Source organism: Zonotrichia albicollis, chromosome 33 (genome assembly GCF_047830755.1).
Source record: "Zonotrichia albicollis isolate bZonAlb1 chromosome 33, bZonAlb1.hap1, whole genome shotgun sequence".
In the NCBI taxonomy this organism is placed as follows: domain Eukaryota; kingdom Metazoa; phylum Chordata; class Aves; order Passeriformes; family Passerellidae; genus Zonotrichia; species Zonotrichia albicollis.
In genome coordinates this window covers 1,212,980-1,236,908 of record NC_133851.1, presented here as the reverse complement: position 1 = coordinate 1,236,908, position 23,929 = coordinate 1,212,980, and the positions used below count along the sequence as shown (strand labels likewise).

The 23,929-nt window shown below is 42.6% G+C and overlaps 1 protein-coding gene and 1 long non-coding RNA gene across 4 annotated transcripts in view; both read right to left on the bottom strand.

Moving 5' to 3' along the window:
- Positions 1 to 430: 430 nt before the first annotated feature.
- The window catches only part of SCN8A (sodium voltage-gated channel alpha subunit 8), a 63,786-nt gene continuing 40,287 nt past the window's right edge, over positions 431 to 23,929 (bottom strand). For all 3 annotated transcript variants that reach the window (XM_074530837.1, XM_074530839.1, XM_074530840.1), the window contains 10 exons: positions 23,546 to 23,663; positions 21,245 to 21,399; positions 19,998 to 20,171; positions 12,619 to 12,741; positions 8,502 to 8,786; positions 7,145 to 7,198; positions 6,690 to 6,827; positions 5,955 to 6,059; positions 4,814 to 5,084; positions 431 to 2,777 (listed from right to left, as the gene is read on the bottom strand). In XM_074530837.1, the coding sequence (XP_074386938.1) occupies positions 1,630 to 2,777; positions 4,814 to 5,084; positions 5,955 to 6,059; positions 6,690 to 6,827; positions 7,145 to 7,198; positions 8,502 to 8,786; positions 12,619 to 12,741; positions 19,998 to 20,171; positions 21,245 to 21,399; positions 23,546 to 23,663 (2,571 nt within the window). In that variant the 3' untranslated portion in view covers positions 431 to 1,629. The remainder of the gene's footprint in view (positions 2,778 to 4,813; positions 5,085 to 5,954; positions 6,060 to 6,689; positions 6,828 to 7,144; positions 7,199 to 8,501; positions 8,787 to 12,618; positions 12,742 to 19,997; positions 20,172 to 21,244; positions 21,400 to 23,545; positions 23,664 to 23,929) is intronic.
- On the bottom strand, positions 14,081 to 19,991 carry LOC141726232 (uncharacterized). The gene is made up of 2 exons (XR_012577557.1): positions 16,347 to 19,991; positions 14,081 to 16,252 (listed from the first exon to the last, which is right to left on the bottom strand). It is a non-coding gene; the product is annotated as an uncharacterized LOC141726232 (long non-coding RNA).

The window sequence follows — 23,929 nt, the reverse complement described above, 5'->3', positions numbered from 1 at the left end:
GTCTCAACCCCAAATGTGGGTCCTGACCCCCACTCCCAGCCCCAGCCTCCACCCCAGAGTGCTGTGGGTGAGCTCCCCCGGTTCCTACCAGCAGAGGCACCGTGCTGCTTCTTTGTTGCTGTTTTTTAACATTTATCTCTACCAAAAGAAGTGTCTACGCTGCAGGATGGAGGAGGCTGAAGGATAATTAATTAACATTAATTAATGCTAAATATTGCAGGATACAACTGACCTTGCTGGCTGGTTGAAGCCCTAGGTTTTGGATTTACAGTGACATGGATAACAAGCCATTCCCAGATTTATCCTCTCCCCTTTGGTGAGGTCCAGAGCAGCATTTTGGAATTTTTGTTCTGTTTCAGTGTGCAAAAAACCATGGCTGTATGGAAAAGAAAGTCAAAGTTGTTAAACAGACACACACAATTCATTCACCTGCTTGTTCTCTTGGGGGATTTTGTGGTTTTAGAGTTACACTGAGGTTTTGTCGGGGTTATTTTTTTTTGTTGTTGTTTTTCTTCTACTGGCAGGTTTATGGAAGATTCTCTATGAACTGGGAGTACTGGTGCCGGGCAGGAGCATCACTAAGGTTTCTCTCCCAAATATCCAAAGTACAGTGTGCGGTAGATACTCAGTGGAGTGCCTCGAATTTATGGCTTAACACACCTCTGTGGACAGGTGACAGCGTGTCCCCTGGTTGTGGTTCCTCATGCATGGTCCCTGGTCATGCCGTCATGCAAAAATCTGCAAAAATCTGCAAAAATCGCTTCTAGGCGTTAACGAGCACTTTGATTTTATTTCTGGGGGGGGATCAGCCCGAGCTGGCTCCAGGCTGAAGGTACCCGAGTGCCCCAACTCCCAAACCAAGTAAAGCCCATGGAGAAAGTAGAATGCAAATAATAAATCTCAAATAAACTATGGTAACTCAGTGGGCTTAATGGGTGCTTTGTTTCTTTTTTTTTGTTCTACTTGTTTTAACTCTTTTTTTTCAATTTTTTTCCTCTTTTTTTGTTTTAATTTTTTTGCTGCTTAACTAAATGCAAATCTAGTTTTGCATGAACAAACCCATGGACATTGTGACTTCTGGGTTTTCTTCTGAGAATAATCAACAAAATGGGAAAATAAAATCCATTTGGGGCTGCTTTGGAAAATACATGAATCCCAGCAGCGGGTTTTGTTGCTCTGAGTGTGTTTGTGTGTGTGTGTGTGGTTTATTTTGCTTGTTTGTCCTAAGTTGCATTGACTGATGTGGAACATGCAGTATCCACCTGCCCAAACAATAGAAAATCCATTTTTTTTCCTTTTTTTGTTTTTTGTGTTTAAATGTTTGTTTACAGGGTCCTTTAAACAGGTGGTAGGTCACTGCTTTAGATGCAACGCTGTCACACAGTAAGCAGACTATGTTTGGTATAAGATCTTCAGGTAAGTGTCTCCACAGCTCTTCTGTATTGATATATTTCAGGAAGTTTGTAAACAATCTTTTTTTTTTTTGTTGTTTTGTTTTTTTTTTTTTCCACTTGCAAATATTTTAATTCGTACAATTCTACTATTTTTTGTTTTTTTGTTAATTTTTTTCTTTTCCCTCTCTCTCTCTCTTTGTGTGTGTGTGTGTGAATGTGTGTGTGTGTGTGTCTCTCAAGACTTGGCCACCCTGCCGTCCTTTTGTCTCTTGGCCTTTTCTCTCCTGCCCTCCTCCGCCCGCTGCTGCTTCTCCTTGTCGGGTTTGGTGACGCTGTCGTAGGAGGGCAGGGACGCCGTGGAGGGCGTGCCCTCCTTTTTCTCCCTGTTGGCTCCCCCGTTCTCCAGTTTGGTGGCGGCAGGCCTGCGGCCGACGAAGCCCCGTCGCGCCAAACGCGCCCTGTAGGCCCTCTGGATCACCACGGCCGACACCTCCTCCTGCTTGCGCCGCAGCGTGGTGGTGATGGGCTCATAAGACACTTTGGAAGGGTTGGAAGCCACAAACCTCTCCTCCATCTGCTGTCTCAGGATATCCAGCTCCCCGCTGTCCCCCAGGACGCGTTTGGTGAAGGCAAACAGGATGTCCAAACAGTGGATCCTGTCCCCACTTACCATCGGCAGGTCCATGGCGATGAGCTCGATGGTGTTGGGCTTGGGCACGCGCAGCGGGTGCTCCAGGGCGTCGGCGAAGTCCGCCAGCTTGCTGTACTCGATGAACTGCGTGGCGTCGGGGTCGAACTTCTCCCAGATCTCGTAGAAGGTCTCGAAGTCGTCCTCGCTGAGCGGGTCGGCGCTCTCCTCCGTCGCCACGCTGAAGTTCTCCAGGATGATGGCGATGTACATGTTGACCACGATCAGGAAGGAGATGATGATGTAGCTGACAAAGAAAAATATCCCCACCGAGGGGTTGCCGCAGTCCCCCTTGAAGCCGCTGCCCGGGTGCTCCTTGTCCAGGTCGCAGTCCGGGGGCCGGTTCAGGATGGGCAGCAGGAGCCCGTCCCAGCCGGCCGACGTGGTGATCTGGAACAAGCAGATCATGCTGTTGCCAAAGGTCTCAAAGTTGAACATGTCGTCGATGCCGGCCTCGTGCTTGACGTAGGCGAAGTTGGACATGCCGAAGATGGAGAAGATGAACATGACCAGGAAGAGCAGGAGGCCGATGTTGAACAAGGCGGGCAGGGACATCATTAAGGCAAAAAGCAGCGTGCGGATCCCCTTGGCTCCCTTGATCAAGCGCAGGATGCGGCCGATGCGAGCCAGGCGGATGACTCGGAACAGCGTGGGCGACACGAAGTACTTCTCAATGATTTCAGCCAGGAACATCCCTAGAGGAGAGAGGCAACACGTGTGACAGGGCACAGGCACAGGCTGCTGCTTCCTCTGGGGCACGTGGGGTTCTGTGGGGGCATTTTCAGAGGGTGTTTGGGATGTTCAGGCAGGAAAATCCTCCTGAGGGGCAGGAGAGGGACGGCTCTGATCTCTGCTCCTTGTGAGCAGTGAGAGCACAGCTGGACCTGGGGCAGGAGAGGGGCAGCTCTGACCTCTGCTCCTTGTGAGCAATGAGAGCACAGCTGGACATGGGGCAGGGGAGGGACATCAGGAGAAGATTCTTCTCAGGCAGGAAAATCCTCCTGAGGAGCAGAAGGACAGCTCTGACCTCTGCTCCTTGTGAGCAGTGAGAGCACAGCTGGACATGGGGCAGGGGAGGGACATCAGGAAAAAATTCTTCTCAGGCAGGTAAATCCTCCTGAGGAGCAGAAGGACAGCTCTGATCTCTGCTCCTTGTGAGCAATGACAGCACAGCTGGATCTGTGTCAGGGGAGGGACATCAGGAAAAGATTCTTCTCAGTCAGGTAAATCCTCCTGAGGAGCAGGAGAGGGGCAGCTCTGACCTCTGCTCCTTGTGAGCAGTGAGAGCACACACCTGTAAGGGGAGGGATATCTCAGGCAGGTAAATCCTCCTGAGGAGCAGAAGGACAGCTCTGATCTCTGCTCCTTGTGAGCAGTGAGAGCACAGCTGGACCTCTGTCAGGGGAGAGACATCAGGAAAAATTCTTCTCAGGCAGGAAAATCCTCCTGAGGGGCAGGAGAGGGGCAGCTCTGATCTCTGCTCCTTGTGAGCAGTGACAGCACAGCTGGATCTGTGTCAGGGGAGAGACATCAGGAAAAGATTCTTCTCAGGCAGGTAAATCCTCCTGAGGGGCAGAAGGACAGCTCTGACCTCTGCTCCTTGTGAGCAATGAGAGCACAGCTGGACCTGGGGAGGAGAGGGACAGCTCTGATCTCTGCTCCTTGTGAGCAACGAGAGCACAGCTGGACCTGGGGCAGGAGAGGGACATCAGGAAAAGATTCTTCTCAGGCAGGAAAATCCTCCTGAGGAGCAGAAGGACAGCTCTGATCTCTGCTCCTTGTGAGCAATGACAGCACAGCTGGACCTGGGGCAGGGGAGGGACAGCTCTGATCTCTGCTCCTTGTGAGCAGTGACAGCACAGCTGGATCTGTGTCAGGAGAGGGACATCAGGAGAAGATTCTTCTCCCAGGGAATGGGCACAGCCATTGTGAGGTTGTGCGTATTTTGTGGATTAGATGCTAAAAACCCTCAAAACCTGTTGGAGGAAACACGGATTTAACATTCAAACAAACTGCAAACAAGATGGCAAGTCCTGTGCTGTGGCAAGAAGCCCTGCAGGGAAATTTTCAGGGGTTACTGAGCATTAAAATGTTCTGATGAAGTGAGTGAAACTTCAGTTTTTACAGACACAGAGAGCGATGGTCAAGTGGTTTACCTCTGGAATACAGAGTGGTTTACAGCTGGAATATCAGAACAGAGGGAAGGGGCATCAGTCAGGACTTCATACATAAATTTCAGGGCTTCACAAATAAATTCAGATAAATTCTGCCATGGCTTCCCAAGGCTCAAAGAGAACCCTGAGGTCCTGGCACCTACATATCCCTTTCAAAGACATGATCTACTCTAAAAATACCAAAATAGCCTGGCACTCAACGACCTCTAAGTGTGGAAGAGGTTTTGCAGCAACTTCTGTGAGCCAAGAGAAGTTTGATAAGAGAATCCACCCCTGATTTTAGGGGGTAATTTTACCCCTGAAACAATTTCCTACCAAGGTCGTTGACATAGAAACCAAGAGAGAAAGAAGGACAAATCAGAGAAATTCCAATGAGCACTTTGTCTCTCGTAACTAATAAGTAACGTATAAATTTATGAGTTTTGTAAGAATGTACAAAAAGCATGGATGCTAAAATAAAAACGGGTTTGAAGCCTGTTCTGAAAACTCTGAAAATTCTGAAAATTCTGAAATTCTGAAAACGGAGCACCACGACCTCTGGGTGCTGTCCCACTTACCCACGATGGACAGAATCACAACCACGAAGTCGAAGATGTTCCAGCCGATGGTGAAGTAGTAGTGCCGCAAGGCGAACATCTTGAGCACACACTCGCAGGTGAAGAAGATGACAAACACAAAGTTGATCCAGTACAGGATGTCCTCCATCTGCTTGCTCTGCGTGTCCGTCTCCACCATCATGGTCACCATGTTGAGGCAGATGAGCATCATGATGACGATGTCGAAGGCTTGCTGGGTGACAAAGTCGAACACGGCTCCTTGGATGCGGTTCTGCGGAGCAGCAGAGGCAGGGAACCAAGCTCGAGCAGCAATCGTGGAAGTGTGGAGTGGTTTGGATTGGAAATGATCCCGTTCCACCCCCTGCCCTGTCCAACCTGGCTGTGGATACCCCAGGGGCACCCACAGCTTCTCTGGGCACCCGTGCCAAGGCTTCACCATCCTCACAGGGAGGAATTCCTCTTAATTTACCATTAATCAACAAATTATCCCACCATTGGTGGAAAGAGGGACAAGGATGTGATTTTTGTCAGTATTGAACAAAGCTTTCAAGGCAAACCCTGTCTGTGAGCCAGTCTGGTGAGGGCAAAGGCAGGAAAATACAAATTATACCCCAACATGTTGCTCCACCCCTACCAGCAGCACATCGTGCTCTCTGTGGAGCCTCTGCAGCCACATCCTGGCACTGACGGTGCCTGCAGGAGAAGCCAGCCCCTCTGGTGGCACCACCACGGCCCCAAACGCAGGAGGCTTTATTTATCCACACAGCCCCTCAGGGACTCAACCCAACCCCTCTTTTGGCTTTCTGAGCGACCCAAAGCCGTTCAGAAAGCAGGGAAATGAGCTCAGCTCTCCACCAGCAGAGCCCTCAGGGCTGGGGGATTGCCAAGGGTTCTCCTGTGAGTGCCAGGAGGCTCCTGCTCCACACCCAGGTGAAGTTTGGGAATTTCATGATTCAGGTGATGAACTGATTTACACCAAGCCCAGCACAAATGCTTTAACCTTTGCAGGTGACACCCGAGTTACAAAACCAGGGTGATGTGGGTCCAACATGAGTTAAAACAAGGGATGATTCTGGAGAAAAAGCTATTTTGAAATCTGCTCCACAGTGGGTTTATCCTGAGCTCCCCCCAATGCACTCACCAGAGGTCGGGGAATGGGTTTTTGAGGCTTCTTTGAGCCCAGTTTTTTCATGGCGTTGTAATACTTCTTCTGCTCTTCTGTCATGAAAATGTCTTGACCTCCAAAGTAAAGGGGCAAAAGGAAAACTGGTTACAATCAGCTCAGGGACCAGGAGGGAAAGGAGTAAAGCCCAGCTCAGGTGAGGCCTGCCTTCCAACAGAATCACCCACACTAACACCCAGGCTGCACTGACCTTAATTAAAAATGAAACTTTTAATTTCCTATAAATGAAATTTAAAGGAAATTTAAATTTCCTCTAAATTGAAATGTATAGGTTTCATTGCTCTCCCCTCTGAGCAGCCGTGAGGGCATTTCCAGGAGCTGCAAATCCATCCCAAATTAGAGCTCCAGCCCCTCAGGTTGGGGTATTTTAAATGGTAGAAACCCAAACTTACAACTTTTATTTCAAGAAAAAGCAGGATATGAGACAAAGGCAAGGAAGACATCTTGCTTCCAGTTTATATTTTAGTCAAGGCATAAAAAAACCCCAAAATGCATGAAAATCTAGGGAAAATGTTTAATCTGGCTGTAGTTTAAACCAAACATGTTGGGCTCAAGGCACCAAGAGGCCCACAGCTCTAAAAAAGGAGCTTTGTGCCCCAAAATTACTTTATTTTGCAGAAAAACCAACCAGCCTGAAGAGCCAACAGTCCTGGGATAGGTCTGAGCTGGAAGCAGCAAACACAGATCACTTATCTTTTTCTTTTGTTGGTTGAAGTTGTCGATGATGACACCAATGAACAAGTTCAGGGTGAAAAAGGAGCCAAAGATGATGAAGATAACAAAATAAATGTACATGTAAATGTTGTCCTCGTATTTGGGCTGCTCTTCTTGCTGAGGGGAGATAAGAAAAACAACAAATGACATTTCAAAGACATCATACAAACACAGGCAAAATGAGATTTTTGGTTGTGATTCCAAAACATCAAAGATCAAAAACCAGTTGGAACAAAAAAAAAAAAACCAACCAGAAAAACTTGCCCTTATTGGGATTTTCTTTAGCATCTTTTAACTCATCAGACCCCCAGGGCAAAGGAAACAATCCCAGCATGAAATACTCGCTCCAAACACAATTCCACGACTTTTACTCTCAATTTTAGCAAACCAAAAATGCAGATAGAAATAAGGGGAGGGGAGTTTTGCCAGGTTACCTTTCTGGAATCTACAGCTGCATACATGATGTCCATCCAGCCCTTGAACGTAGCCTGGCAGAGAAAACACAGAGACAGAATTCACCCAAAATACAAGAATTGTGCCCGCTCTGCCAGGGACTCCCTGGCACTCCTGATGGCCCTGTATATAATGAACTTTAATATTATTTCAACATTTCTCTTTTCATTTAACCTAAATTTACAGAAATCAAGCTCAAGGAGTTGAACCTCATGAGGTTCAAGCAGGCTGAGGGTGAGGGGGGAACTTGGGGGCTCTTACTGAGACCCATAAATTAGGAAAGAGAAGAAATAGAAAATGGCAAATTCATTGCAGCCCCAACCCCAGTGGATGCTGGATTTCAGAGAGAGAGAAGGACATAAAATACACCAGGAGCATTTTGTATTTCCAGCACCTCAATTTGGGGTATTTTAGTGGGGGACACAGCTAAAGCCGCTCAATTTTGGGTATTTTAGAGCTCCAGCCCCTCAGTTTGGGGTATTTAAAGCTCCAGCCCCTCAGTTTGGGGTATTTAGAGCTCCAGCCCCTCAGTTTGGGGTATTTTAGAGCTCCAGCCCCTCAGTTTGGGGTATTTAGAGCTCCAGCCCCTCAGTTTGGGGTATTTTAGAACTCCAGCCCCTCAGTTTGGGGTATTTAGAGCTCCAGCCCCTCATTTTGGGGTATTTTAGAACTCCAGCCCCTCAGTTGGGGTATTTAAAGCTCCAGCCCCTCAGTTTGGGGTATTTTAGAGCTCCAGCCCCTCAGTTTGGGGTATTTTAGCGCTCCAGCCCCTCAGTTTGGGGTATTTAAAGCTCCAGCCCCTCAGTTTGGGGCATGTTAGAGCTCCAGCCCCTCAGTTTGGGGTATTTACAACTCCAGCCCCTCAGTTTGGGGTATTTTAGAACTCCAGCCCCTCAGTTTGGGGTATTTACAACTCCAGCCCCCTCAGTTTGGGGTATTTTAGAACTCCAGCCCCTCAGTTTGGGGTATTTTAGAACTCCAGCCCCTCAGTTTGGGGTATTTAAAGCTCCAGCCCCTCAGTTTGGGGTATTTAGAGCTCCAGCCCCTCAGTTTGGGGTATTTTAGAGCTCCAGCCCCTCAGTTTGGGGTATTTTAGAACTCCAGCCCCTCAGTTTGGGGTATTTTAGAGCTCCAGCCCCTCAGTTTGGGGTATTTTAGAGCTCCAGCCCCTCAGTTTAGGGTATTTACAACTCCAGCCCCTCAGTTTGGGTATTTTAGAACTCCAGCCCCTCAGTTTGGGGTATTTTAGAGCTCCAGCCCCTCAGTTTGGGTATTTTAGAGCTCCAGCCCCTCAGTTTGGAATATTTCAAAGGGACAACGGCAGAAACCCAAACTTACAACTTGCAGCAGAGCCAGGTATCCTGCCCCAACGTTGTCAAAGTTAATTTTCACGTTCTTCCATCGGATCTCCGTGGAGTTGGGTGGCATCAGAGCCTCGCAGTCTGTCTTGTTGTTAACAACATCTATCTCAAAGCGATGCTCAGCTGTTTCATTAAAGCAGTAATGATATTTCCCGGCAAACAGGTTAACCCCCATAATGCTGAAAATCAGCCAGAAGATAAGGCAGACCAACAAGACATTCATAATGGAAGGGATAGCGCCAACCAAGGCATTGACAACCACCTGTGTTGGAAGGGGTGGGAAAAAGTTTCAGTATAAAACACGAGGCAGGAGACAGCAAGCAAAAGTACAGCTGTTTTTGGGGGGGAATGGGGGAGGCTGCTGATCCATGCAGAAATTGGCAGTGAATTTGTGGCAAGCTTCAAATTCTGCTTCAGAGGCAAGCAGGGAAGCTGTGCTTTCAAAATATGTGTTTGTATTATTATTATTATTATTATTATTATTATTGTTATTGTTATTGTTATTATTATTATTATATTGCATTATATTATATTATATTTTGTATATTGTATATAGTATATTATATATTGTATAGTATGTATTATATATTGTATATAATATATTAAATATTGCATATTGCATAGTATATATTTAATATTGCATATAGCATATTATATATTGTCTATTGCATAGTATATATTGCTTATTATATATTGTATATTGTCTATAGTATATTGCATATTGTATATTGTACCGTATATATTTTATATAGTATATAATATATTGCACATTTAGTATATATTTATATTGTATATAGTATATAATATATTGCATATTGTATAATATATATTTTATATTGTATATAGTGTATTATACATTGTCTATTGCGTAGTATATATTTTATATCGTAGATTATATATTGTATATTGCATATAGTATATTACATATTGTATATTGCATAGTATATATTTTATAAAGCACATTATATATTGCATATTGTATAATATATATTTTATATTGTATACAGTATATTATATATTGTATATTGCATAGTATATATTTTATATAGCACATTATATATTGCATATTTTATAATACATATTTTGTATTGTATACAGTATATTATATATTGTCTACTGCATATTATATATTGCATATTGTATATTATATTATATACATATTATATAATACGTATATTTTCAAAATAATTTCTCTTTTCAAGCCACGTTGTTGGATTTACGGAGCCTGGACTCTTTGTTCTTTAACAAACCAATTATTTCCTGTCCTTTTAATTGCCCAAAGGCAGAGGGGGGGCTCAGACTCTCACAACCAACAGGCTCCCGATGGAATTTCCTCAGAGCCAAGTGTGAGGACACCCGAGCTCCTGCATTCCCGAGGTTTTGTTTTCCCAGCCAGCAGCCCCTCCGGCCATTCCCCGCGCTCAAACAAGGCTGTTTTCACTCAGGGCCTGGTCCTGCTCCCTGCGTGGGGCCAGCACCAGGCCCAGCATCACTGTGGTCACACGAAAGCACGGACCAACACCGAGATCATCCTGTGCACTCAGCAAGGCCAGTCGTGTAGTGCCAGGCAGAGAGCTGAGCATGCAGCCTGGCAGGCTCACCAGCACACAAAAGCCACGTTCCCCCCTCCAAACGCTCAGAAATGAGGATGGGGTTTGGTCAGAGCTCGTCTCTTCCTAATTTTAGCCCTTCACCGTTTGGGAGCGCCGCGTCCTCCCTGAGCATCCCCGGCCAAATGTAAGCTTTTAATAGCGGCAGGTCAGCAGGATATTCAATCTTTTATGATGATCTCCTAATTTAGATTCCTTTAATAGATGAACAGCAGCTAAACGATCTCGCCTCAGTTTTGAAAGGCAACTCAACCACACACGGGGACTTGGGAGGCCCCAAGGGTGGGACATCGGCCACAGCTCGTCCTGGTCCTTCTCCTCCCGCTGCAGGAAGGGCTCACGGCCAGCTTGGACTGGGATTGGAGCTCTGGGCTGCTGGGAGGGGTCCAGAGGGTGGGACTGGATGGGTTTTAAGGTCCTTCCCAACCCAAACCAGTCTGAGACAGAAAAACGGAGGAAAATTGAAGACCACAGTGGTGCAGATGGTGAATCCCCCGTTCCAGCTGGTAAATGATGTCAGGAGTTCAACCCTACACCCAAAAGGCACAGGTGAGAGCCCCAAAAGGCTGCAGGTGATGCCTTTGCTCTCCTCTCCCTTCATCCCAACAGGATGCTCAGCTGCTGCACCAGCAGCACTTTTTGGGTCACATCCTCCTGCGAATACATTGATTTATTCCAGCTACCACATGAAGCAAAAAAAGGGTAATTTCCTCCTGAAATATGGTCATTTATGGTTCATTAAATCTACCGAGCTTTCCAGAAGGAGGCAAAGGAGGAACATGGCTTTTGCGTGCAGACTGACAAGAACACATGCATGCCTCACAGCATCACTACCAAACTCCCTGACCGAGCTGAGAGCAGAGCAAGCTCCTGGAAATGCAGATTGCCATGGAGGAGAGAAAAGCAAAGAACTACAGTTTCAGTCTCCTTTGTGTAAAGGCATTTCAGATCTCTCAAATTGGGCTGGTTGGATGGGGCACTGACACTTGTCTCCAAAACAAAGGAGAGAGAATTGGGCCTAGGGAGCTGACAGGGCTGCAGTCACAACTATCAATTTTCCTGCGGTGAAAATTCCTCACTCGAAGCACGAGAATTCCCTGATTGTCCATCAGAAATCTTCTCCCCAGCATGGCTTAAAACCAGCTTTTAGTTTCTCCAGGTTTAGTGCTAGGCCTGTTCTTTGTGATCAGACTTCTGGGTCAGACCCAAAGCCAGCCCAGCAAAAGCTCCACCTTTGTGTGAAAGGAAATTTTTCTTCCTTTGTGCCTCTGCTGTGGATTCAAGTCTAGAATTAAATTAATGACACAAAGAAATACCAGCAGGAGAAGGTCCTAGAGAGGAAACACCTCCCTTGGATTTGGAGCTCAGGTATTTCTGTCACTTGCCAGGGAGTTTGAGGAGCCCCCTCAGCTCTCTGCCCCTCTTGGGCTGGATTTTGGGCTCAGTTATGCTCCAAAGATCAGGAGGATCCAGGTGGAATTGCTCCACTCCGACCCTGAAGTAAAACTGTGACTGCTATTCCCTTATTATTTAAAATACATGATTTTCTCTCTGGTTATGATCTAACTGGGATTTAGCACAAACCCCCACATTCTTGTTCAAAGAGCACCTGGGAAATCCATTGATATGAAATTTCAGGTTTTTACTACTTTTTTTATGTTCTTAGGAGACTCTTTCAATCCCAAATGGGGAAAAAAGCACCAAAAAGTCAGAATATTAGTGGCAAAGCAGCGAGACACTGCAGTAATTGAAACACCCAAGGGAGTGGTGCCAATTCAAGCTTGTTTAAGTTCAATGCTTTGCTTGTGCTTTGTTCTGGTTCCACAGTGACAGGACAGGGACCAAAAAAGCATGGAAAAAAGGAAAGGGACAGAAAGGAAAAGCTTCACTACCAGACAAGGCTGCCAGTCACCGCCAGACTGGACCGAGAACAACAAGGTGCAACAAGAGGAATGAAACCAAAAAGTTTTCAAAGAGCTGAGCTCCCCCCAGTCCCTTCCTGCAGCGAGCAGCCTTTTCCCCCTGGTTGCTTTTTTAAAATCCCCCTCTGAGACAGAATCTTTCCGTCCAATTCCACCAACAGCCAACAGCCTGCAGACCCTGAGGCGGTTCCAATTCTGCTTCTTTGCACCTGGTGATTCTCCCTAGGTCAAAAAAAAAGTTCCAGCTGAGAAGCCCCTCGGATGCTCGAGGTCAAAGCCAGGCCAAATGAGAACAGCCAAGTGTCAACATCGGCTACAAATGGGTGGTTTGGGCCAGTAATTAATGTAATGAGGCAGCTGATGCATCTCCCTTTGTTAGAGGGGAGGGTGCAGCGGTGGGCAGGGTGGGGGTTACATCCACGTAGGGGTGATCAAGTCAGCAGCTGCATCATGATTCTGTTTGGAATTCTCTTTCCACCGGTTTTGATCGGTTCTAGCATGCTTTTAAAAAATAAAATGCTCCACGGGCATGCAGAAGGATCAGCTGCTAATGGCATCTTACCCTCATCCCCTCAAATCGGGACAACGCTCTTAAAGGCCTCAAGGCTCTTAGGGTCCTAAGGGATTTTATGGCACCTAGTTCCGAGTAGCCCAGGGCATTAGCTATAAGGCTGACTAAAGAGACCTACACAGAAAATAGAAAAAAAATAGAAACCAGAAAAAAAAAATAGGAAAAAAAAACAACAAAAAAAAAAGAGAAAGAAAGAAAACGAAACAACAACAACAACAACAAAGAAAAAACAACACGGAAAAAATAAATTAAAAAAAAAAAAAAAGAAAAAAAGAAGAAAAAAAAAAAAGGTTCCAGACTGTTAGATTGGATCCCCTAGCCCTGATTGCCCAGCCCAGGAGCCACCTGGGCCGCCCCAAATACCGAAGCCATGACACCAGCTGCCTACTTCACTTGACTGAACCGACCTGGAAGGAAATAATGCAGTTGAGAAAAGACCAGGAGGGGAGAGATCAGTGAGAAAGAGAGAGAGAGAGAGAGGCAGAGACACACACGGAGAGGGGCTGTCGGAAGGAAGAGCCCGAACGATGACAAAAACCTTACCCTCGCCCTTTACCGGCTGCACGGCTCCCGGCGGCGCCCATGAAATTTAAGCCAGACAAATGTTAAAGGTACCTGTGAGAAAGAATACAGATAAATACACACCCTGCACACCTGGGCCAGCTCCTGCTGCTGCGGCCCGGCGGGCACAGCGCCAACACACCGGGGTAGGTAGGCTGAAAATATCCAATGAATAATTTAAATTTTCTTTTCATTAACTAAAGTTTTATATTTTAATAATTTTCAATCAAATTGGGTTAAGATAGTCTGAAAATAACCAATGAATCATTTAAATTTTCTTTTCAATAACTGAAATTTTAAATCAGTTCCTCCTGCTGCAGCCCAGCGGGCACAGCGCCAACACACTGGGGTAGGTAGGCTGAAAATATCCAATGAATAACTTACATTTTCTTTTCATTAACTGAAATTTTAAAATGTAGTAATTTTCAACCAAATTGGGTTAATATATTCTGAAAATGTTGTATGAATCATTTTAATTTTTTTTTAATTAATTGAAATTTTAAATCAGCTCCTCCTGCTGCGGCCCGGCGGGCACAGCGCCAACACACCGGGGTACATAGGCTGAAAATATCCAATTAATAATTTAAATTTTCTTTTTATTAATTGAAATTTTATATTTTAATAATTTTCAACCAAATTGGTTCAAGATATTCTGAAAATATTGTATGAATAATTTTAATTTTTTTTTAATTAATTGAAATTTTAAATCAGCTCCTCCTGCTGCGGCCCGGCGGGCACAGCACGACCACACTGGGTTAGTCTGAAAATATCCAATGAATCACTTACATTTTCTTTTCATTAACTGAAATTTTATATTTTAACAAATTTCAACCAAATTGGGTTAAGATATTCTGAAAATATTGCATGAATAATTTTAAATTTTTTTTCATTAATTGAAATTTTTGAATCAGCTCCTCCTGCTGCGGCCCAGCGGGCAGAGCGCGACCACACTGGGGTAGGTAGGCTGAAAATATTGCATTAATCATTTTAATTTCTTTTCATTAACTGAAATTTTATATTTTAATAATTTTCAATCAAATTGGTTCAAGATATTCTGAAAATATTGCATGAATAATTTACATTTTCTTTTCATTAATTAAGATTTTCAATCAGCTCCTCCTGCTGCGGCCCAGCGGGCACAGCGCCAACACACCGGGGTAGGTAGGCTGAAAATATTACATTAATCATTTTAATTTCTTTTCATTAACTGAAATTTTATATTCTAATAAATTTCAACCAAATTGGGTTAAGATATTCTGAAAATATTGCATGAATAATTTTAGTTTTTTTTATTAATTGAAATTTTTGAATCAGCTCCTCCTGCTGCGGCCCAGCGGGCAGAGCGCGGCCACACTGGGGTAGGTAGGCTGAAAATATTACATTAATAATTTTAATTTTTTTTGATTAATTGAAATTTTATATTCTAACAAATTTCAACCAAATTGGGTTAAGATATTCTGAAAATATTGTATGAATAATTTTAATTCTTTTTTTATTATTTGAAATTTTAAATCAGCTCCTCCTGCTGCCAGCCCAGCGGGCACAGCACGGCCACACCGGGGTAGGTAGGCTGAAAATATTGCATGAATAGTTTAAATTTTCTTTTCATTAATTGAAATTTTATATTTTAATAATTGGGTTAAGATAGTCTGAAAATATTGCATGAATCATTTACATTTTCTTTTCATTAACTGAAATTTTAAATCAGCTCCTCCTGCTGCAGCCCAGCGCGAACACACTGGGTCTGAAAATATCCAATGAGTCACTTACATTTTCTTTTCATTAACTGAAATTTTGAATTTTAATAAATTTCAACCAAATTGGTTCAAGATATTCTGAAAATATTGCATGAATAATTTTAAATTTTTTTTATTATTTGAAATTTTAAATCAGCTCCTCCTGCTGCAGCCCAGCGGGCAGAGCGCGACCACACTGGGTTAGGTAGGCTGAAAATACCCAATGAATCGTTTACATTTTCTTTCATTAACTGAAATTTTAAAAATTTTCAACCAAATTGGGTTAAGATAGTCTGAAAATATTGCATGAATCATTTACATTTTCTTTTCATTAATTGAAATTTTAAATCAGCTCCTCCTGCTGCGGCCCGGCGGGCACAGCGCCAACACACCGGGGTAGGTAGGCTGAAAATATTGCATGAATAGTTTAAATTTTCTTTTCATTAACTGAAATTTTAAAATGTAGTATATGCCCAGTATAACCCAGTACATCCCAGTCCTTCACTGCACACTCCTGTGGCTGCTGAGGTTGGGATTTGGGGGAAAAACAGGGAAAATTTGGGATGGGACGGGGGGAGATGGGATAAAACAGGATTGGGATGAGGGAAAATGGAGCTGGGATGGGGAAAAATGGGAAAAAACCAGGATTGAGATGGGGGAAAAGGGAGAAAACGCCTGGAATGGAGGAAAATGGAGAATTCTGGAGCTGGGGTTGGGAAAAAATGGGGAAAAATTGGAGATGTTGGTTTTGAGATGTGGAAAAAAAAAACTTGGGAAAATTCCTGGCAATGCCCGGGCATGGTGACCATTTCCTTACATCCCAATTCTGTTTTATCCCATTTTCCTCCATCCCATCCCTGTTTTTCCCGATTTTTCCTGATTTTCCTGGTTTTTGCCCCAATCCCAACCTCAGCAGCCACAGGAGTGTGCAGTGAAGGACTGGGATGTACTGGGTTATACTGGGCAACCTTTGAGCAAACTGGAGTCAGATTTAGGCTCTGAATTTTGAGAGAATTTTGAGAAAATCTGAATTTTCAGAGATCTTTAAACCCACCAAGTCCAGACACAACTTGGCCACGTGTAAACAGTTACAGACACAGCAGCTGCCACTATTCCCATTTTTCTCTGTCATTTTTCTCATTTTTCTCTATAATTTTTCCAATTTTTTTGCTACCATTTTCCCTATTTTTTTGCTACCATTTTTCACTACAATTTTCCCATTTTTCTCTACAATTTTCCCATTTTTCCCTACCATTTTCCCATTTTTCTCTACCATTTTTCTCTACCATTCTCCCATTTTTCTCTACCATTTTTCACTACCATTTTCCCTTTTTTCTCCACATTTTTTCCCTACCATTTTCCCATTTTTCTCTACCATTTTCCTCTACCATTTTTCTCTACCATTTTCCCATTTTTCTCTACCATTTTTCTCTACCATTTTCCCTTTTTTCTCCACATTTTTTCCCTACCATTTTCCCATTTTTCTCCACCATCACACTTCAGACAGATAAGAAAGAGACATGAACCCTTTTTAAGGAAAAAAAAATAATAAAAAAAAGACATCCATGTACAGCAACAAACGAAAGAACACAGGAGCTCCTCCTGCACCAGGTGGGGTTTCAGGTGAATTCTCAGAATAGGACACTTCCTATGTATCATTTTTTTCATAGAAAAGATATTAGAATAATAATTAGAATTAATAAGATTAATTAGAAGGATGATTCTTATTCCACACTTATTTCTGGGAAATAAAATCTGAATTTTAAATGCATTAATGTGTAAAACAAATGAGATTTTTCTCTTTTTTGGGCACGTTGCTGATGTGCTTTTTCCATCCTCACATGGAAATGCCCTGTCCACAGCAGGGCACTTGGAATCAGATGATTTTAAGGTTCCTTCCAACTCAAATAATTTCAGAATTCTGTGGTATCTTCCCCAAAAATAAGTGGCCACAATGGATTGGTTTTTCCATCCTATTTTAAAATTTTACTACTTTTGAACCAGGGGTGTCCCAAAGGATCCAACAAAGCTTTTGTGAGGCAAAATCAGCTCAGCCAGACCAGGGCAATGCTGGTATGTTAAAACCTTAAATATAAATATAATTAAATATAAAAATTCAATGTTTTTGGAGATGTGGTGTGTTAAATACCACGGGAAGTGTCCCATCCCTGGAGGTGTCCAGGCTGGGCAGGAACAGCCTGGGATGGTTGAAGGTGTCCCTGCCCTGGCACGGCTGGCACTGGATGAATTTCGGGTCCCTTCCAGCCCAAACCATTCCAAGAACAAAAAAATTTCTCATTTTTAAAACTTTTCCCCCTCAGGATAACACCTTACTCCCAAGCAGGACTCTAAGAGCATGCCAGAAAAAGGCAGTTTGAGCTTTTCATGAACAATCCTGGAGGATTATTCCCTGAGGACACTCCAACAGCAGACACAGGCGGCACCGCGGTGGCACAAAGGGAATCCCAGACTGACTGAAAAGCAGAATCCTTCATTATCACCCAGCAAAAGTCTTCACAAACACACCCAGGAAGCTTTTGGGCATGAGGGGGATTGGACAAGGCTATAGCAACCTGCAAAATAACATCCGAGAGTGTCGTTAGGATGCAAAGGATCATTCCCTGCGCCCTGGCTCGCTCCGGCCCCGGCCACGACGCGCCGCCAAATTTGGGTCCAAAAATTGGCATTCAACAGGGACAGGACACAAAAGCATTGCTGAGGGGGTATTTTGGCACCTCAAAGTCACATTTCAGGTTTTTTTTTATTTTTTTGTTTCCACTGGGAAAATTGTGCAACTCTTCTGTCCGTGATATCAAGGGAAAACAGGAATTCTAAAATTCCTAAAGCCCTGGGAATTGCAAACTCTTCTGCATTGTTTCCTCACTGTTTCCTTCCTGATCTTTACTCCACTCCCAGGTGCATGGAAAGGAAATTAAACTTGTACCACACCTGCCCATTAAACTGGAATTCAATTGGAATTAAACTGGAATTAAACTGGAATTAAACTGGAATTAAACTGGAATTCAATTGGAATTAAACTGGAATTAAATTGGAATTAAATTGGAATTAAACTGGAACTCAATTGGAATTAAACTGGAATTAAACTGGAATTAAATTGGAATTAAACTGGAATTAAACTGGAATTGAATTGGAATTAAACTGGAATTAAACTGGAATTAAATTGGAATTAAACTGGAATTAAACTGGAATTGAATTGTAATTAAACTGGAATTAAACTGGAATTAAACTGGAATTAAACTGGAATTCAATTGGAATTAAACTGGAATTAAACTGGAATTCAACTGGAATTCAATTGGAATTAAACTGGAATTAAACTGGAATTAAATTGAAATTAAACTGGAATTAAACTGGAATTCAACTGGAATTCAATTGGAATTAAACTGGAATTAAACTGGAATCAAACTGGAATTAAATTGGAATCAAACTGGAATTAAACTCCTTATCTTCAGGCAGCAAGAGAGATCCAGCAAATAAATTTATATAGGAATTTCTTTCAAAATTTAAATTTATTTATTTATTTTAAATTCCTTTTCTGTCAGAAAATAAACCTTACAACGCGCAGGTTGCGTCCGAGGAAAGGTGTTGAGGGGATCAGAGAGGATTTTCTAGAAAAAATTAAAATTTCAAATTTCAATTTTCCTACAGGAAACAGAGTTTGAGTCACTTCTGCCCCTGAATTCCAAGCACAGCTCCTTCCACCCACTCAGGAATATTTCCAGAGTGATAACGGTGCTGAACAGCAACTGAATCACACCCAGAGGGTTCCAAAGGAGAAGCCTGGAAAAACTGGGAATTCTTTTTTAACACACTTGTTCTTGGGGCAGCCACCAGAGCCACTGAGTCCCAGATGGATCTGATGAAACACCGAGAGAATCCAAGCACTTGGGATTCTGAATTCCCTGGTTCTGAATTTTCCTATTGAATTACACCGTTGTCTACTACTCTGGGCAGCAGAAATTCCATTGATTTTAAATTCCATTGATTTTAAATTCCTTTTATTTTAAAATCCATTTATTTTAAATTCCTTTTATTTTAAAATCCATTGTTTTTAAATTCCATTTATTTTAAATTCCATTGTTTTTAAATTCCATTGATTTCAAATTCCATTTATTTTAAATTCCTTTTATTTGAAATTCCTTTTATTTGAAATTCCTTTTATTTTAAATTCCATTGTTTTTAAATTCCATTGATTTTAAATTCCATTGATTTTAAATTCCATTGATTTCAAATTCCATTGATTTTAAATTCCATTGATTTTAAATTCCTTTTATTTTAAAATCCATTGTTTTTAAATTCCATTGATTTCAAATTCCATTTATTTTAAATTCCATTGATTTTAAATTCCTTTTATTTTAAATTCCATTGATTTCAAATTCCATTTATTTCAAGTTCCATTGATTTAAAATTCCATTTATTTAAAATTCCAATTATTTAAAATTCCCTCGTTGTGCTGCAGAGCCAAATTTATTGCTAAAATTTCTCTCTATTGTCTTTTTTTTCTTTCTAATTCTATAATTTATTCACCTTTTTTTTATTCCTCAGATTTACCCTCCCTCCCAAGATGTTCTGCAGGAGATTCCAGGCTGGATCTGTCCCTCACTCTACACTGAGCTTTTTGTTTGATATAATTCTGCTTTTTCTCTCCTGTTTCTTTTGCTGATGCTGAACTCGACTGTGCACAATCAGCTTTCCAAGGATTGAGATCCTCACAAATCCAGCGCTCAGAATTGGGGTGGTGGGATGAGATCCTGCTGCCTCATCACCCCCTCATCATTAATAATGATGATTAATAATTAATAACCATTAATAATTCCACATCTGCACAGCCTTCCCATGGAAACACCTCCAAACACGGCCAGCTCTCCGAAAAAATTCCATTTTCAGCATCGGAAAAAAGAGCCAAGGGCTGGAAAATCCTCCTGGGGCCCTGCAGGGCAGAATCCCACAGAGAGCTGAAGGGTTTTATCCTTGATTTGGGAACTCACAGATATCAGATTGGTAAATCTGTGAGCCAGGGAGGGTTGAGGAGGAGGAAGAGGAGAGGATACATACAGCCACGATGAGGAAATCCAGCCAGCACCAGGCGTTGGTGAAGAATTTCACAAATCCGTAGGCACACCACTTGAGCAGCATCTCCAGGATGAAGATGTAGGTGAAGACCTTGTCTGCATACTCCAGGATGGTCCTGATGGTTTTCCTCTGCTCGATGTAAATGTCCTCAAAAGCCTGGAAAAAAAAAAACCAGGTGTAAATGTCATTGTATGGGATTTATTGCACAGTTCAGGAGCTTCAAATGGCACCGAGCTGAGTTCAGGGTACAGTTAAAGATGAGCTAAATGTATAGATTTTAAATGTTTTTAAATTAAATATTAAAAAAATTAAAAATATATTATGTATTTTATATATATTATATAATTATATAATTATATATATTATATATTATATAGCGTATAGCATATATTATATAGCATATAATATATAACATATAATATATAATATATAATATACAGTATATAGCATATAGTACATCATATATACTATATATTATATATAATATATTAGATATTATATTATATATTATAAATTTTATATTATATATTATATATTGTAATGATATATAATATATAAAATATATATTATATTATATTATATTATATTATATTATATTATATTATATTATATTATATTATATATATAAACACATACATACACACTATATATAAATATATGTGAATAGATAGATATAGATCTAGATATATAGATATATAGGTATATAGATATATAGATATATAGATATATAGATATATAGATATATAGATATATAGATATATAGATATATAGGTATATAGATATATAGATATATAGATATATAGATATATAGATATATAGATATATAGATACAGATACAATACACATATTTTATTAATATATATAAATCAAACATAGAAAACTGATTTTGTTCCAGTCACAGCTTGGACTTCATGGTGTTGCAGAGCTTGCCAAGCTCAGTGATTCTGGCATTTTCTGATTCTGTGAAATTAGCCATAAATACAGGCTGACTTTTCTCCAGATCCTCACATTTCTACTCAAACCAGGATCAGAACCCAGATTTGAAGGCTTTGTTCTTAATTTAAACTAAACAAAAAACACTAATAAAAGCTTGTGTTGTTTTCCAGGTAGGAATTTCCAAGATTTGCTTTTTCCCAAAATTTCCTGTACACAATCACATATCCCCAAGCCCAGCACCTCAGAACTGTTGGGCTTTTAATTTTTATTATTTTTTTTTTAATTTTACTCACCAGAGCCCCACTGCTCAGGAGGATCATGAAGATGATGAAGGTCTCAAACCAATTGTGCTCCACAATTAGGAAACAAGTTTTCCTCAAGGTCCACCACGACTTTCCCAGCCCCTCCTCAATATTGACCTGGCAGCACTTGCAGCGCTGCATGCAACCTGCAACAGGGACAGGGCACAATTTCGCTCAGCAAACACAACATTTAAGGTAAAATCGTTAAATTCTCACTGTCTAGAAGCAGTTTTGATGCCACCAACATGAACCACGCTGAGTGAGTTAAAATTTTTGCGTTCTTGAGGGTTTTAGGGTTGTTTTGCCACTTCTGTGCCCGGGCACCAGAACTGACATCAATTTGGGAACAGATCAGCTCGTTCTATTTGGTGAGGGCCACGCTCTTGAGGAGACAAATGGAAAACTCGCTGATCAAATAACCTTGAACCATTTAAAGCATTTTTTGCCTTGGGAATTCCTGTTATGATCAGCTCTCGAAAGACATTGAGGCCAGCGACAGGGAAGGAAAAGTACCCTGCCTCTGAGTCCTCGAGGCATCAGCTGCACAAAAACCATCTTGTTCTGCCACAGGTCATCTCTGATTCTTTAGAAATTGCCCCTCTGAGGGTGGGCAGGCCCTGGCTCACCCCACAAGAGAAGCTTGGGTGCCCCTGGGTCCCTGCAAGTGCCCAAGGCCAGGCTGGATGGGGCTGGGGGCAAGCTGGGGTGGTGGGAGGGAGTAAATTTGGATGAGTTTAAGGGCCCTTCCTACACAAACTACTGAATGATTTTATGATTTGCATCTCTGAGAGCTTCACTTTGCAAATTCCTCGGAATTGGTGCCCCAGCATGCAAGAGGGGCCTCGAGGTAAGGTGAGAGCCAGCCCTGATCCAGGCTGGTGGAAGGGATTTTACAGAGAGCCAGAGGGAAGTTTGATAGGAGGATCCGTGTTTACCCCTGGAAGAATTTCCTACCAAGGTCACTGACATAGAAACCAAGAAAGAAAAGGATAAATAAGAGAAATCTGCAATTATTCCAATGAGCACTTTGTGTGTATGAGTAAAGTGTAAATTTATGAGTTTTGTACGGATGTACAAAAAGCATGCGTGCTGTAATAAACACAGTTTGAAACCTTCTGAAAGTGGATTTTTTTGCTTTGTGTTGTCTCTGTTTCTGTCTCAACTGACACATGTCGGGTTTTCTCGGCTGTTTGAAGGGCCTGGAAAGGCCCGGGGTGGCCTTGGGACAGCCCACGTATCGAAGGACGAGAAGAGGCTTCAGTTCTTCTTTCGGTTTTTATGTTTATTAATTGTTTATCTAAAAGATTTTCTTTCAGCCCGACAGAGCTCTGCTCAGCAGTCAGCCATGAGCACCCTGTCCTGCCCTCCGGACAGCCACCTATCTTTATACCCATGGTTACGTGTACAATATTTATCATTTTTCCCCAATACCATTTATTCTTATTGCCCAGTGCACTTTCAGTAATAACCAATCCAAAAATGCCACCATCACCACAGAAGATGGAGGAGAAGAAGAAGAAGAAGAAGAAGAAGGACAGGACACGCTCCAATTCCTCCATCTTACTTCTCTAAACCCCCCTGTACATAAATCCTAAACCCTGTGTCTCACCCTCTAATTAACTAATCTCTTCGCCATTCACCCCGGTGAAACCCTCCTGTCCTCATACAGGTGTCGTCTCCTGTGTAGGATCAAAGTCCCAAAGTGCCACCATCACCACAGAAGATGGAGGAGAAGAAGAAGAAGAAGAAGGACAGGACACGCCCCAATTCCTCCATCTTACTTCTCTAAACCCCCCTGTACAGAAATGCTAAACCCTGTGTCTCACTCTCTAATTAACCAATCCCTTCACCATTCACCCCAGTGAAATCCTCCTATCCTCATACAGGTGTCGTCTCCTGTGTAGGATCAAAGTCCCAAAGTGCCACCATCACCACAGAAGATGGAGGAGAAGAAGAAGAAGAAGAAGGACAGGACACGCCCCAATTCCTCCATCTTACTTCTCTAAACCCCCCCGTACAGAAATCCTAAACCCTGTGTTTCCCTCTCTAATTAACCAATCCCTTCACCATTCACCCCGGTGAAACCCTCCTATCCTCATACAGGTGTCGTCTCCCGTGTAGGATCAAAGTGCAGCCACCAGACACTTCTGGAACATTCCAGGACTCCCGAGCCCCCCAAGGGTGGTCTCGGTGGCACCTCAGGACTCAGATCCTGAGATCCCACAGACACAGTCTGACCTAATCTGAGGTGAGCTCACCCAGAGCACCCCCGAGCCCTCGCTCCGTGCCCACCTTCAGTGAAACAGGCATCGGGGTCCAGGTACTCCTCGGGGGCCTCCACGGGCACCTCCTCCACCTCCGGCTTGATGTCGATGGTGCTGCCCTCGGAGGAGCTGCTCTCGTCCAGTTTCTGCAGCACAAAACCCCAACCCAATCACCACCGAGCATCAGCCCCAGAAAACACCAAACTTGGCAGGACTCGGCTGCTTCCTCACCACATCTGCTGTCATGGACGTTGTTTCCTCGCTTTAATCACAGAGATCCTGACCCAGCTGATGTCTCATGTTAACAGGACAGACAGGGTTAAATGTTATTATATTTAATATAGGATTAAATATTTACATTATGAAAGGTGTCCCTGTCCATGGAGGAGCTTGGAACTAGATGATTTTTAAG